We start from the raw sequence: 13533 nt of genomic DNA, 5'->3' as shown, positions 1-13533 counted from the left end.
ACATTGTGGCCTGATGGGCCTAGTCCAGTGACATTAGAGATACTGCGTGGAAACAGGGCCTTCGGCCCATCGAGTCCATGCCGACCACCATCACCCCATGTCTAGTATTATCCTACACACACTAGGGACAATATACACTTTACACAAGCCAATTAGCCTAATAATAATAATAAATTTTATTTAATGGGCGCCTTTCAGACATCTCAAGGACACCTTACATAGTAATCGGAATAACATATAATCGGAATATAACAAGTAATAAAGACATCACAGAGACACAAATTAAAAACAGAATTCAATCCAATAACAGGAAATCAAAAACACAGTGTGAAACAAACCTGTACGTCTTTGGAGTGTGTTAGGAAACCGGAGCACCTGTAGAAAACCCACATGGTCAGAGGGAGAACGTATAAGCTCCATACCGACGGCACCCATAGTCAGGATTGAACCCAGATCTCTGGCGTTGTAAGGCACCAACTCTACCACTGTGCTGCCCTCTGCTGTATTGTACGATGCTCTGTTCTTTGATATCAGAACCATGATGGATAGTTTGTTTTACCACACGTACCTGGAAAGATCTAACTTGAAGCCAGGATAATTAAAAACATTGCCCAGCATTTTTGCTTAAAAGTACCTACAATTGTTGCATAATTGGAGATGGATTTGTGTTATTGAGCACAGTTTTCTCTTTGCTCCTGCTCTCTGAATGTCCATCTGCCCTCCAATGCTCCCATGTAAGTTAACCCATCTTGTGTATATCTGGATGTTGAGCGTTGCAGAACCATCATTGTGACCGGATTGTCTCTATTTACACAACCTGTGTGGAAGGGAGGTGAGCGACAACAGGACACAAGATCTTGCACCTATGTTGAATTCAGAAGGTCGCAGCAAGTTGTGGACCTGGTGGCCTGCAGGTGAAAGAACAGTACCACGCAGAAACAAGCCCTTCAGCCCACAATGTTCGCCCCAAACATGATGCCAAGTTAATCATCTCATCTGCCTGCACGTGATCCATATCCCTCTTCTTTCCACTTCCATATGGCTATCTAAATCCTCTTAAACACCACTAAATGTACCTGCCTCCATCCACCCCTGCCAATGCATTCTAGCACCGACTCTGTGTAAGCAAAAATGTTCCCCCCACATCTCCATTAAACTTTTCCCCCTCTCGCCTTACAGCTGTGCCCTCTACTGTTGGACATCTCCACCCTGGAGGAAAAAGGTTCTGACTGTCTACCCTGTCAATGTCTCTCGTAATTTTATATTCTCCCCTCAAGCCTCCCCTCAACCTCCGACGTTCCAGAGAAAATAATCCAAGTTATAATCCAACCTCTCTTTGTAGCCGAGACCCTCTCATACAGGCAGCATCTGGTAAACCTCCTGTGCACCCTCTCCAAAGCCTCCACATCCATCCTATAGTGTGGTGACCAGAACTGTACATGACATATACACTGCACACACATGAGAACTCCCCCCCCACCCCCCTCCCCTTCGATCCGGCTTCTATCTTATCTGTTTTGTCAGGGGGAAAGGCTACTGACTTCTGAAAACTCTAAGGGAACAATACAGTAATAGTTTAACGGAAGAGTGTTCTTTGGCTGATGGGATTGATGCCATGTCCTGTTTAGTAAGGGGATGGGTTTCATCAGCGCCGTTGGTTACGACTGAGGATCACATCACAGTCAAGTCAGTCGATCCATGTGCATCTCCCAGTGGAGCCTCGGGACTGTTGAGTTTGTGCCAAACGATGACTTGCAACTTCGTCACTGTGACTTAATCGTTGTTGGGTCAAAGTCCTGAAACTTCTTTCGCACTCGCACTGTGGAAGCTCTGTCTACAGACGGGCTGCAGTGGCCTCAGGAGGCTGTTCAGCAGCAACTTCTCAGGGGGAAAAAGCCGGAACAGGGTACTGATTTCGGATGATCAGCCAGGATCATATTGAATGGCTCAAAGGGCCGAATGTCTTACTCCTGCACCTATTCTCTATGTTTCTATTCACAAGAACAGCTAACGATGGGCTACAATACCTTCCTGCTGCCACCCCACTGATATTTTAGTTATAAAAGTATTAGTAATGAAGGAAACAATCGATTATTGGCTGGATATCCTTGGGATCCACCTGTCCGCCTACACCACCAGTGTCCAGATCTCGATCACAGTGAGTATAACTTGAGTTTGGGAAATTAGATCTTTCTCCTCTTCTCCGTGCAATAGCTCACACAATTAGTTCTGGTGTTGCATATTAGCTGTGTGCCGGAGAAACCTTGAGTTACAGAAAATCGTGTTATAAAGACGTCTGTGTCAATGGGGACAGGGGGTTAAAGAGTGTTTCAGACTCACAATCACAATGTTATTTTTTCCCCCACTGGATATTCAGAAATAAAGGTCATTTCAATAACAATGTTTACTTTTGTTACTGCAAGCTAAAAATACTAAAGGCTGTGCGTTATATTGCTTAATAAGGTATTGTGGTATATGTGACTATAGACATAATGGCTTTAGTTTCAATGGTGAAACTGACAAATTATTTTCTTATGAGACAATGGTGCCCGAATACTGTCAGGAGATTACATAGAAACATTTTTTTTTTTGTCCCCAATACTGTTTAACTTCAAGACAGCTTTTTTTTTCTGCTTGACAATTTCTCAACTAACCGTTAAATGGTTGTCGCATTCCCTATTGAAATCATGCTATTGCTTCCATGCACCTCCCTTGCCGTTCTTGGGGGTCACGATCATGGATATGAGAGATGCTGCCAGGGTTTAGTACGCAGCTGCAGTGCATTTTGACAGTGATCACCCTGCACGGGTGGTAGAGAGATTGAATGTTTATAGTTCAGGCCACACAGTGACTCAGCTGTAGGGTTGCTGCCTTACAGCGCCAGAGACCCAGGTTTGATCCTGACTTCGGATGCTGTCCGTGTGGAGTTTGCATGTTCTCTCTGTGACCACATGGGTTACCTCTGGGTGGTCCGGTTTCCTCCCACATTCCAGTCTTGTGCGGAGTTGTAGGTAGGTTAATTGGCCTCCTAGCAATTGCCCCAAATGTGTTGTGGGATAACTGGCGAGAACAGGTTGGCATGGACTCGATGGGCCAAAGGGCCAGTTTCCGTGCTGTATCTCTAAACTAAACTAAACTTGCCACCATTGTACGTAAACTCCTGCTTCCAAGAATCCAGCTACCCTGTTATAATTGCTTGTTCAGCCAATCTCTCTCCATTGTAATATTCTTGATAGCTTTTTGATTTAACCTCTTTCACGTTTAAATACCACTCTGTCTCTTTCCATTCTAGGCGAGAGTGAGATTTGTCTGGGGATGGAGTAATGAGTGAGACCAGGCTTGGAATAACTTCGAGCAGCCCCTGCAATCCCCTGGGTTCCAGCAGGTGAGTGGATCTGAGCTATTGTGCTACCCATGTACCGTTTTAATTTAACTTGTCACAGGTTGCAGAAGTGACCGAGGTTGCCAGCGTTTATTGACCATCCCCAATTATCCTAGACCTGGTAGAGCTGCTGCCTCACAGCGCCAGAGACCCGGGTTCCATCCTGACCTTGGTTATTGTCTGTGTGGAGTTTTCACCTTCTCTCTGTGACCATGTGAGTTTCCTTCGGTTTCCTCCCGCATCCCAAAGATATGCGGATTTGTAGGTTAACTGCCGGTAGTGTGTAGGAGGTGGATGGGAGAATGGGATAACAAAGAACAAGTGTGAATAGGTGATCTATGAGCGGCATAGTCTCCGTGGGCTGAATGGTCTGTTTCCGTGCTGCTTCTCTAAACTAAACTGAAGTTAGTAAAGTTAGGAATGTAAAGTTAGCGATCAACAGCAATGGTGCATTGGTGGGGGGAAGGTATGGCAGATTTCCTCTCCTGCTGGCGGTCAGTGATGAGTCTTTACTTCAGTTGGTGGGTTGTGCAATCGCACTTGAAATTCCAAGATTATTAAGACACAAAATTGGGCGCAGCGGTAGAGTTGCTGCCTTGCAGTGCCAGAGACCAAGGTTCGACCCTGACTACAGTTATTGTCTGTACGTTGTTTGTACGCTCTCCGTGTCACTGCATGGGTTTTCTTCAAGTGTTCCGGTTTCCTCCCGCATCCCAAAGACACGCAGGTGTGTAAGCTAATTGGCCTCAGTAAAAAACAATTGTAATTTATGCCCAATGTGTGCAGGAGAGTGTAGATGTACGGGATGGTTGCTGGTCGGCGCTGACTTGGTAGGCCGAAGAGCCTGTTTTCACCCTGTATCTCTAAAGTTTAAAATCTCAAAGGCTGCAGATGCTAGAATCTGGAGCGACATAGTATTTGCCCATTCATACTAGTAGAGTCATACAGAGTGGAATCTGGCCCTTTGGCCCAACTTGTCCGTGCTGTTGTTATAGTACGATGTTGTCCAGCTTTTTTGCATTCACTCCCTGCACACCAGGGGCAATTTTGAGAGGTCAATTAACCTATAAACCCGCATGTCTTTAGCACAGGCGGGAGGACACCAGAGGAAGCCCACACAGGCAAAGGGGAAACGTGCAAGCTCCACAGAGACAGCACCGGAGGTCAGGATCGAACTGGGAAACTTGGGCTCCGAGGCAGCAGCTGTGTCATCCGTTGCCTTGTGCAACGAGGCACGAGAGAGTTGACAAATGGTCACCTGACCCAATGCATGTGCAGCCAGAGCTCGCTAGAGGATGCGCTACACTTAATGAGACAGCATTGTTCCTCCACTCCCCCTCTCACCCCACTTAGGTGGCTACACAACATGGGGACTGTGTCTGCCTATCACCCCGACAGCACACACCAGATTCCCTCTCCACCAGTATCAGTGGCTCTGGCATTCCGAGGATCTAAACCTGAATTCCTACTCCTGGAATCCTGCCACTGACTAATTGAGGCAAATATGGATTTTTCTAAAGATAGACACAAAGTGCTGGAGTACCTCAGCAGGTCAGGTGAGAAAGTGATGGGTGATGCTTCGGGAAGGAACCCCTCTTCAGAGTCTGAGAGTCTGAAGAAGGGTCACGACCCTAAATGCCTCCCATGCTTTTTCTCCAAAATTGCTGCCTGACTCGCTGAGTTACTCCAGCACTTTGTGTCTATCTTCAGTATTAGTTAGTTAGTTTAGTTTATTGTCACGGGTACAGTGAAAAGCTTTTGTTCCATGCTAACCAGTCAAGGAAAGACAATAGGTGCAGGAGTAGGCCATTCGGCCCTTCAAGCCTGCACCGCCATTCAATATGATCATGGCTGATCATCCAACTCAGTATCCTGTACCTGCCTTCTCGCCATACCCCCTGATACCTTTAGCCACAAGGGCCACATCTAACTCCTTCTTAAATATAGCCAATGAACTAGCCTCAACTACATTCTGTCGGAACTAGCATCTGCAGTTCCTTTCTACACGTTTTTTTTGTTGTTGCTGAAATATAGGATATTTTCTTATAATGCTGCAGTGAGAGGGGTTTCTGTTTGTTTAAGAAAAAAAACAAGACAAAAAACTGAGTTGACTTTAAAAGTGTTTCAATATTAATTGCACATGTTTTTTTCTTTAATGGCGCCTACTAATGGCATTCCTTAAAAGCTTCTCAATCTTATCTCATGAGCTGTCTCTGAGGTAAATTTTTTTTTTAATGAGTGGTCACTAATGTTCTGGTGAAACTATTTTTCTTTCTGCGTTACACATGAGCAGAACGTTACCCATCCGAACTGCCAGCTCCGATGCGGTTGATCGTCAAGTGAACAATTATTATTCCTTGGCTTCATTTTCCCACTTCCCTGCCAAGTAGCAGTCCCTTTTGACACTTGGCTGCCAAGTTTCCCCCCTCTTGCTGTTACGCTTCCCAGTCAACAGAGTGACTAATCAGGTTTTAACACAGTCATATGTTTTTGTCTTGACAGCGTCAGGAACATAGTGAAAAGAATCGAAGATTCCCTGAGCCAAACCTCCTGTACTTCAACGTGCGACGTTCTCCGGAAATACAGCTGTCCTCCGACCAGGAATTTGGACCCCAACACTGGAGCCCGGAAGGTCGCACCTTCGGGAAAGTCTGTGATCTCTGTGGACCTTGGTTCAGTCAGAACCAGGCCAAATGAGACTCCATCGCCCAGACACAGAGCTTTGGGGTTGGGGGGTGGTGTTCAAGATGGACGGGTTGTGAAGAGCTTACTGGAGACGATGCACTCATCGGGCAGTGTCCCCAATCTCGGAGATCACTTCATCCCCCGCCACCGTGCCGTCAACATTAAGCAAAAGATTCTGCAATGGGAGGGGAAATCGAACGTTGTCTCCAGCACTGGCCAGCCCACGGAGGGCACGCTATCCCCAGAGTGTGACAGTCCGCTTGCTTCTGAGGCAAAAACTGAGTGCCTGGCCGATAGCAACAAGCGAGGCCTAGTGAAAACGAAAAGCCTGGGCCTAGATTTCAGGGAAGAATGGAATGCAAGTGACCAAAAGGTGAACAGTACTGTGGAGAAAAATGGGGGAGAAGCTAACTCAAGAGTGTTGTCTCCTGTCTGCCCTCAAGCAAAGAAAGTGGATAGTTTGGCCAAGAACACTGTGGATTCTGCAAAGCTGCTACCTCCAGGGAATTTTTACACATCCCAGAAATTTTGGAAGAAGATTCAAGACATTCCACAGGATGAAAATGCAATATCTGCCTTGGAGCTGAAAAGGAAACGGGAAAGCTCCAGCTCAACTGAAAAAGACTTGGATTTGACGAATTTTAAGAACAGAGAGATTGCCAGTAGGAATACAGAGAACGTGTACAACACAGATTCTGAGGAAACTGGAGAATCGCGTGCAATTAATCCCGTTCCTAAACCTCGACGGACCTTTAAGTATGCTGTAGATAAAACTCCTGGTGCAAAAGGAAATGGCCAGTCCACTCCCCCTCTGCCAACCCACCCCCCTCCTTCAACCAAGACACCTGGGACAGAAGCCCTACTAATAAAGGCAAAAAGGTAGGCCAACCTCCATTCATTTTGGAACCGATTACTTTTGGAGGATTGACTGTTCGGAGACCAAATTATCACACATCATTATGGCTGAAGGGTATCAGTGAATGCCAGGCTATGGCACCGGGGTCTACATTGTAGCTTCCATCTGATTGACATGGGTTGACAATGTGAAAGCTAGCACTGAAATATCACATTAGCCAGTGCGGTTCATTTACTGCAGTATGTAGAAAGGAACTGCAGGTGCTGGTATATACCGAAGATAGACACAAAGTGCTGGAGTAACTATGCGGGTCAGGCAGCATCTCTGGAGAAAAAAGGATGGCTGGTGTCTGAAGAAGAGTCCCGACCCGAAACGTCACCCATCCTTTTTCTTTAGAAATGCTGCCTGACCCGCTGAGTTACTCCAGCACTTTGTGTCTATCTTTGTGATTTACTGCAATGTTTGATTGTAGGTGGTGTTTAATCTAGGTGTTTTGCATGTAGTAATGGTAAGTACCTGATTTTGCGTATCAAGATACTTCTGTTACCCTGTGACCACTCTGTCTCATTCTGTTGTGCTTATTGATAGGACCAATTCAGAGCATATCAACAGTCCTGTAATCCATTCACATGTTTTTGCTGATCTAACTTTTTTATTTTCCTTGCTTCCCTTCCTTACTTCCTCCCTTGTCAACCAGAATGTAGACAGTTCCGTAGTAGATTGCTTACTATATATCATTCTTCACCTTACATCCTCGTTTGAAAACAGAGTTTTAAAGGGTCAGCATTTTCGACAGCACAAGAAAAATAATGCCTTGTAATCAGGAAGATCTTCAACCAGGATGATTCCTCTTCGTCTGTGCAAATTGAACGAAAAAAATATTATACGATCACAGGAAGAATGTGCACACTCCGTAGAGACAGCAGCCATGGTCAGGATCGAACCCGGGTCTCTGGCGCTGTGAGGCAGCAACTCTACTGTTGCGCCACTGTGCCACTCTCGTTGCTCTTTCTGCGATGATTAGTACAGGTAACCACAGTGTTCTCATTCAACTCCACTCCTGTCCGGTCCAGCTGAAGAATGCTGTCCTTGTGTGGTTTCACACTTCCACCCTGAGATTCTTGTCATGCTCCAAGAGTCTATTCTAGTTCACCTCCTATTTCAATCTATGTACACTTGACAACCTCAACCACATTTCCCGTGACTATATCCTCTCCTGCCTCACAACAGTGGAATTCATTGTCACATGTGGCTGTAGAGGCCGTCAATGGATATTTTTAAGGCAGAGTGTGACCGAGTCTTGATTAGTAATGGCCCTGTCCCACTGTACGAGTTCATTCAAGAGCTCTCCCGAGTTTAAAAAAAAAAAAAAAAATCAAACTCGTGGTGAGCACGTAGAATGTACGTAGCGGGAACGTCGGAGCTCGGGGACGTCTCTTGGCGGCTCGTAACGTTATGGCAGGTATTCGGGAAACGCGATAAGCTCGGGAAGACTCGCAAAGATTTTTCAACATGTTGTGGATGAGGCATCTTGGTTGGCATGGACAAAGATGGTGGGCTGAAGGGCCTATTTCTGTGCGCTGACTCTGTGACTGATTCTCAGCCTCCCACGTTCAGGGGAAAGACCCAACCTGTCCAAGTCTCGTACTCAAAAACTCTGTCATTATTATTTTGCCCTCGATTTACTAGTAAAAGCTCTTTTGAATCCCCTTTACTTTTTATCAATTTACCACCGTCAATTTTCCTTTCCTTTCCAATGCTTGCCTTAAATATTTTGCTGCCGAAACCCATCTTACATCCTTCATGAACCTAAGTTGATTCAAAATGGTCTTCCAGTATCGAAGATAGACACAACAAGCTGGAGTAACTCAGCGGGACAGGCAGAATCTCTGGAGAGAAGGAATGGGTGACGTTTCTGGTCGAGACCCTTCTTCTGACTGGTTAGGGATAAGGGAAACGAGAGATATAGACAATGTTTTGGAGAGATAAAGAACAATGAATAAAAGAGATGCAAAAAAGTAATGAAGATAAAGGAAACAGGCTATTGTTAGGTGTTTGTAAGGTGAAATGAGAAGCTTGTGCAACTTGGGTGGGGGAGGGATAGAGAGAGAGGGAATGACGGGACTGCCTGAAGTGAGAGAAATCAATATTCATACCACTGGGCTGTAAGCTGCCCAAGCGAAATATGAGATGCTGTTCCTCCAATTTGCATTTCGCCTCACACTCTGACAATGGAGGAGACCCAGGACAGAAAGGTCTGTGTAGGAATGGGAAGGAGAATTAAAGTGTCCAGCAACTGGGAGATCAGGTAGGTTCAGGCGGGCTGAGTGAGGGTGTTCCGCAAAACCATCGCCAAGTCTGCGTTTGGTCTCGCCGATGTATAAACGTCCACATCCTGAACAATGGATACAGTGGATAAGGTTGGAGGAGGTGCAAGTGAACCTCTGCCTAATCTGAAAGAACTGTCGGGGTCCCTGGACAGAGTCCAGGTTCATAGCCTGCCCTATATTCAAGTTTTAATCTGTTCTTGAAATGGGTTCACGCTTCCCAATCACTGCAGGCTCCTCCAGCTCTACGATGCCCTCAAAATCTTTCCACTCTTCCAATCTTGGTCTTGTATCTCGCACAACCCATCCTTTGATCACCAATAGTTGAGTAGTCGTCACCCAACTAGGACCTGTGTTCGGAGCTTTCTAAATCTGTCTGGATCCTTCTCCTACAATAAACTTGGCTCCTGGACACCTTGAGTGCAGTAAAGACAAAACGGATGACTCGATGTTTTTAGTTTTTTAATTTTAGAGATACAGCATGGAAACAGGCCCTTTGTCTTGCCAAGTCCGTGCCGACCAGCTATCTCCACACATTATCATTATCCGACACACACTAGGGACAATTTACATTTTTACCAACCCAATTAACCTACAAACCTGTACATCTTTGGAGTGTGGGAGGGAACCGGAGCTTCCGGGGGAAACCCGCGCAGGTCACGGGGAGAACGTACAAACTCCGTACAGGCAGCACCCATAGTCAGGATCGAACCTGGGTTTCTGGCGCTACAAGGCAACAACTCAACCATTGCGCCACCCTGCATGTGGGATGGTGTGAAACTTTGTATGATAACTAAACATCAAAAAGTTCTACAGAGGCTTAATTCCATTAAAAGTGCTACATCAATCTGGTTGGTGGTTTTCCTAATGCTAGTTTAGCTGAGATTAGTTTATTGTCGTGTGTACCGAGGTACAGTGAGTGGGAAGCAGAGTTGGAAGGTCCTGATGCATGCGAGTAACCCAGTCCCAGTTAACAGTTTCACTGCATTGGGATGAAATCTTGGTGTTTTGCTTCCATTCTGGCTGTGTGATCTAATGATCCCTGTTGAGATGCAGACGGACTATGTCTCAGTGAGTCACTGTTGTGGTGCTAATCTTGGCTGAGGCACTGATGAGCAAACCGTGACTCCGTCCAAAACCGGGAAGCTTCAAAATTTGTGAGGCTGTTTCCTGAGGTTGCCAATTGGTGACCATCTCCCCCGTGTTTTCAGCGCGGAAGCAGGCCCTTCGGCCCACCGAGTTCACGTCCATCACGTAGCGATCCCTGTACGCTAACGCTATCCTACACATCAGGGACAATTTACAGTCTGTCGCGAGATGTACTTCAGAAGAAAAATGGTCTCGACCCGAAACGTCAGACTTTCCTTCACTCCAGAGATGCTGCCTGTGTTACTGCAGTTTTTTTTGCGTCTATCTTCGGTTTAAACCAGCATCTGCAGTTCCTTCCTACACTTTACCGAAGCCAATTAGTGTACAAATCTGTACGTCATTGGAGTGTGGGAGGAAACCGGAGATCCCGGAGAAAACCCAGGCAGGTCACAGGGAGAAGGTACAAGCTCCGTATAGACAGCACCCGTCGTGAGGATCGGATCCGGTTTTCTTGGCGCTGTAAGGCAGCAACTCTACCACTGTGCCATCATGCCTCTCCCATAAATTGACTAGCTTTTTGTATGTTGTCACCAGATCCAGATGGGAAGATCCTAAACAGTGTGATGGAATGGTAGAGAACCCATCATAGTCTCCCACATTAATGTTTTAAGAGTGGCAGAGGAGACTTGTCCATACCATGTTTAGTTCTCTAATTTCAAGTATCTCTCTGTCCTGGGTCTCCTCCACTGTTAGAGTGAGGCCACATGTAAATTGAAGGAACGGCACCTCATATTTCACTTGGGCAGTTTATACCCCAGTATCTGTTGTGGTTCCTTCCTACACTAGTCCTGGCTAACATCCATGAAAACATGGTCACGAGGGAACTGCAGATGTTGGTTTACACTGAAGATAAACACAAAATCTTGGAGTAACTCAGCGGGACAGGCAGCATCTCTGGATTGAAGGAATGGGTGACGTTTCGGGTCGAGGCCCTTCTTCAGACTGAGTCAGGGGAGAGGGAGACATGGAAGAGTAAAGTGTGAAAACGAGAGGTATGAAAACCACGAGAACATCATGGGCCAGGCCAATGTCGGATGGATTATTGGATAATTGCTCAACTCCATGCACTAGGGAGGTGTGTGTGTGTGTCTGTTTTAGGGGTTGGGGGGAGGCTACATGTGCTCCCCCTGCTGGCTGGATGTCTGCACCAGGAGTTCAGGATCTGGATTCATCAATCTGTCTTACACTGATTCTCACAATGAACAATGCCAGTTCGAGGGAAGTGGCAGAGGGCACTGGGATCCCGGGAGCACCATTCCAGCAGGCAGCAAGAGAGAGAGAAGAATTTTGTTTCGGGAGAAAATGGCATAACAAGGGGTCTATTTTCCTTGCGCTCTGTAAGCAGTTGATGCGGAGGTTGCTTTTACCCTCTGTAACTGACCTCGCATTCCAAGCACTGCGGAGTTGGCACTTCTGTGACTAGGTCCTGTGATGTGCTTCACACACACACACACACACACACACAACCCCCCCCCCCTCTTGACCATCTCTTCAATGGGGCACTTTGACAGCCGGAGAGGAGAATGAATGGGGCAAGTCTGCCCACGCTATCCATTGGTATTTCAACTGACCTTTAACCAGTTTAGAACATGTAACCAGAAGTGCAGAAACTCTTCAATTAAGCAGATCGGGTCCAGGGAGGCATCAAATGGCATACGCTCTTGTACTTGGGTACGAATGTGTCTAATGTATAGTAAGATTGTTGCTGAACTGTGTGCGAAAAAGCATTTCACTGTACTTTGGTACATGCCAAGTGTGTTTTATAGCCACATGTCCCAGGCAGCGCAATTAAATTCTTACTTGTAGCAGCACAACAGAGTATGTAAACATAGTACTGTACTCTGTAAACAATATAATAAACAAAAAAAGTGCATGAAAGGCGCACACAAGTCTATTTCAGAGCTTATTTGGAGGTTTAATAGCTGTTTAGTTGTTTAATAGCCTGATGGCTGTGGGGGAAAAGCTGTTCCTGAACCTGGACATTAGAGTTTGCAGACTCGTATATCATCTTCCCAATGACAGGAGTGAAATTAGCGTGTGGCCAGGGTGGTGTTGGTCTCTGATGATGCTTGATGGTGGCGGGTTTAGTACCCGTGATGGACTGGGTGGTGTCAATAAAGTACCAGTTCACCAAATATAACTTCATTCTTGGCAAAGAAAGAAAGGCCCTGTATTCTACCTCCTCAGCTAATCTTCGATGAAAGTGTGTGAAAAGTGACACCTACTCTGGGAATGGGATTAGCTACTGTAGGAGAAATCCTGGCTTGATTGCTTCCCCTCCACTTGAGTATTCAGATCTGGATTGTGCCTGTTGGCTTTAACGAGCTGTTGAACTGACCCAGTTTATCTGTTGGTTTGTGATGAGCGTTCAGTGCTCTGATGTGGAAAGAGTTTACAAAGGGAAAGATCCAAGGATGTTCTTCAAGCATCATTAGGGTAGGGGCGGTGGGAACCTCTGACCCATAGCTGCTCGACGTGGAGAAGGAGCATTCAAGAAGATATTGAGAACCTCATGTCCATGTGTCAGAAGGTCTCACTGGTCAGGGCATTGAGTCTAATGGTCGGGAAGCCACATAGCTCTTGGGGACTTTTGTTTGGCTGCATTTGCAGTTCTGGTCGCCCCTTACAGGAAAGATGTAGGGGCTTTGAAGAGAGTACAGAAGAGGTTTACCAGATACTGCCTGGATTAGATGGTATTACTTACAAGGAGAGGTTGGACCTATGTAGATCTATCTTGCCTAGAATGTCGGAGGCTGAGGGGAGACCTGATAGAAGGATATAATATGAGGAGAGGCATAGATAGTAGACAGTCAGAAACATTTTCTCATGATGATAATGTCAAAGACTTGAGGGCATAGCTTTAAGGTAAAAGGGGGAAAGTATAAAGGAGATATATGGGGCAAGTAATTTTACACAGGGTGGAGGGTGGCTGGAATGTGATGCCAGGGGTGGTGGTGGTGGAAGCAGATATGATGACTAAATGTTACTTTTAGATAGGCACTTGTATGTACAGGAAATGGAGGGATGTGGATCATGTGCAGGCAGATGAGATTAGTATATTGCAGTATTTGGTTCAGCACGGACATTGTGGGCTAAAGGGTCTGATCCTGTACTGTTCTGTCAGGAGGAGCAGA

At 46.1% G+C, this 13533-nt stretch overlaps 1 protein-coding gene across 2 annotated transcripts in view; it reads left to right on the top strand.

The window, feature by feature from the left end:
- dennd2c (DENN domain containing 2C) overlaps positions 1-13533 on the top strand; it is a 109525-nt gene that overhangs the window by 42425 nt on the left and 53567 nt on the right. For both annotated transcript variants that reach the window (XM_033042764.1, XM_033042765.1), the window contains exons 2-3: positions 3293-3385; positions 5885-6946. In XM_033042764.1, coding sequence (XP_032898655.1) covers positions 3324-3385; positions 5885-6946 — 1124 coding nt within the window. In that variant the 5' untranslated portion in view covers positions 3293-3323. The remainder of the gene's footprint in view (positions 1-3292; positions 3386-5884; positions 6947-13533) is intronic.

This window comes from Amblyraja radiata, chromosome 24 (assembly GCF_010909765.2).
Source record: "Amblyraja radiata isolate CabotCenter1 chromosome 24, sAmbRad1.1.pri, whole genome shotgun sequence".
In the NCBI taxonomy this organism is placed as follows: domain Eukaryota; kingdom Metazoa; phylum Chordata; class Chondrichthyes; order Rajiformes; family Rajidae; genus Amblyraja; species Amblyraja radiata.
Note: the sequence above shows the minus strand (reverse complement) of the source record. Positions and strands in the feature narration are given on the sequence as shown.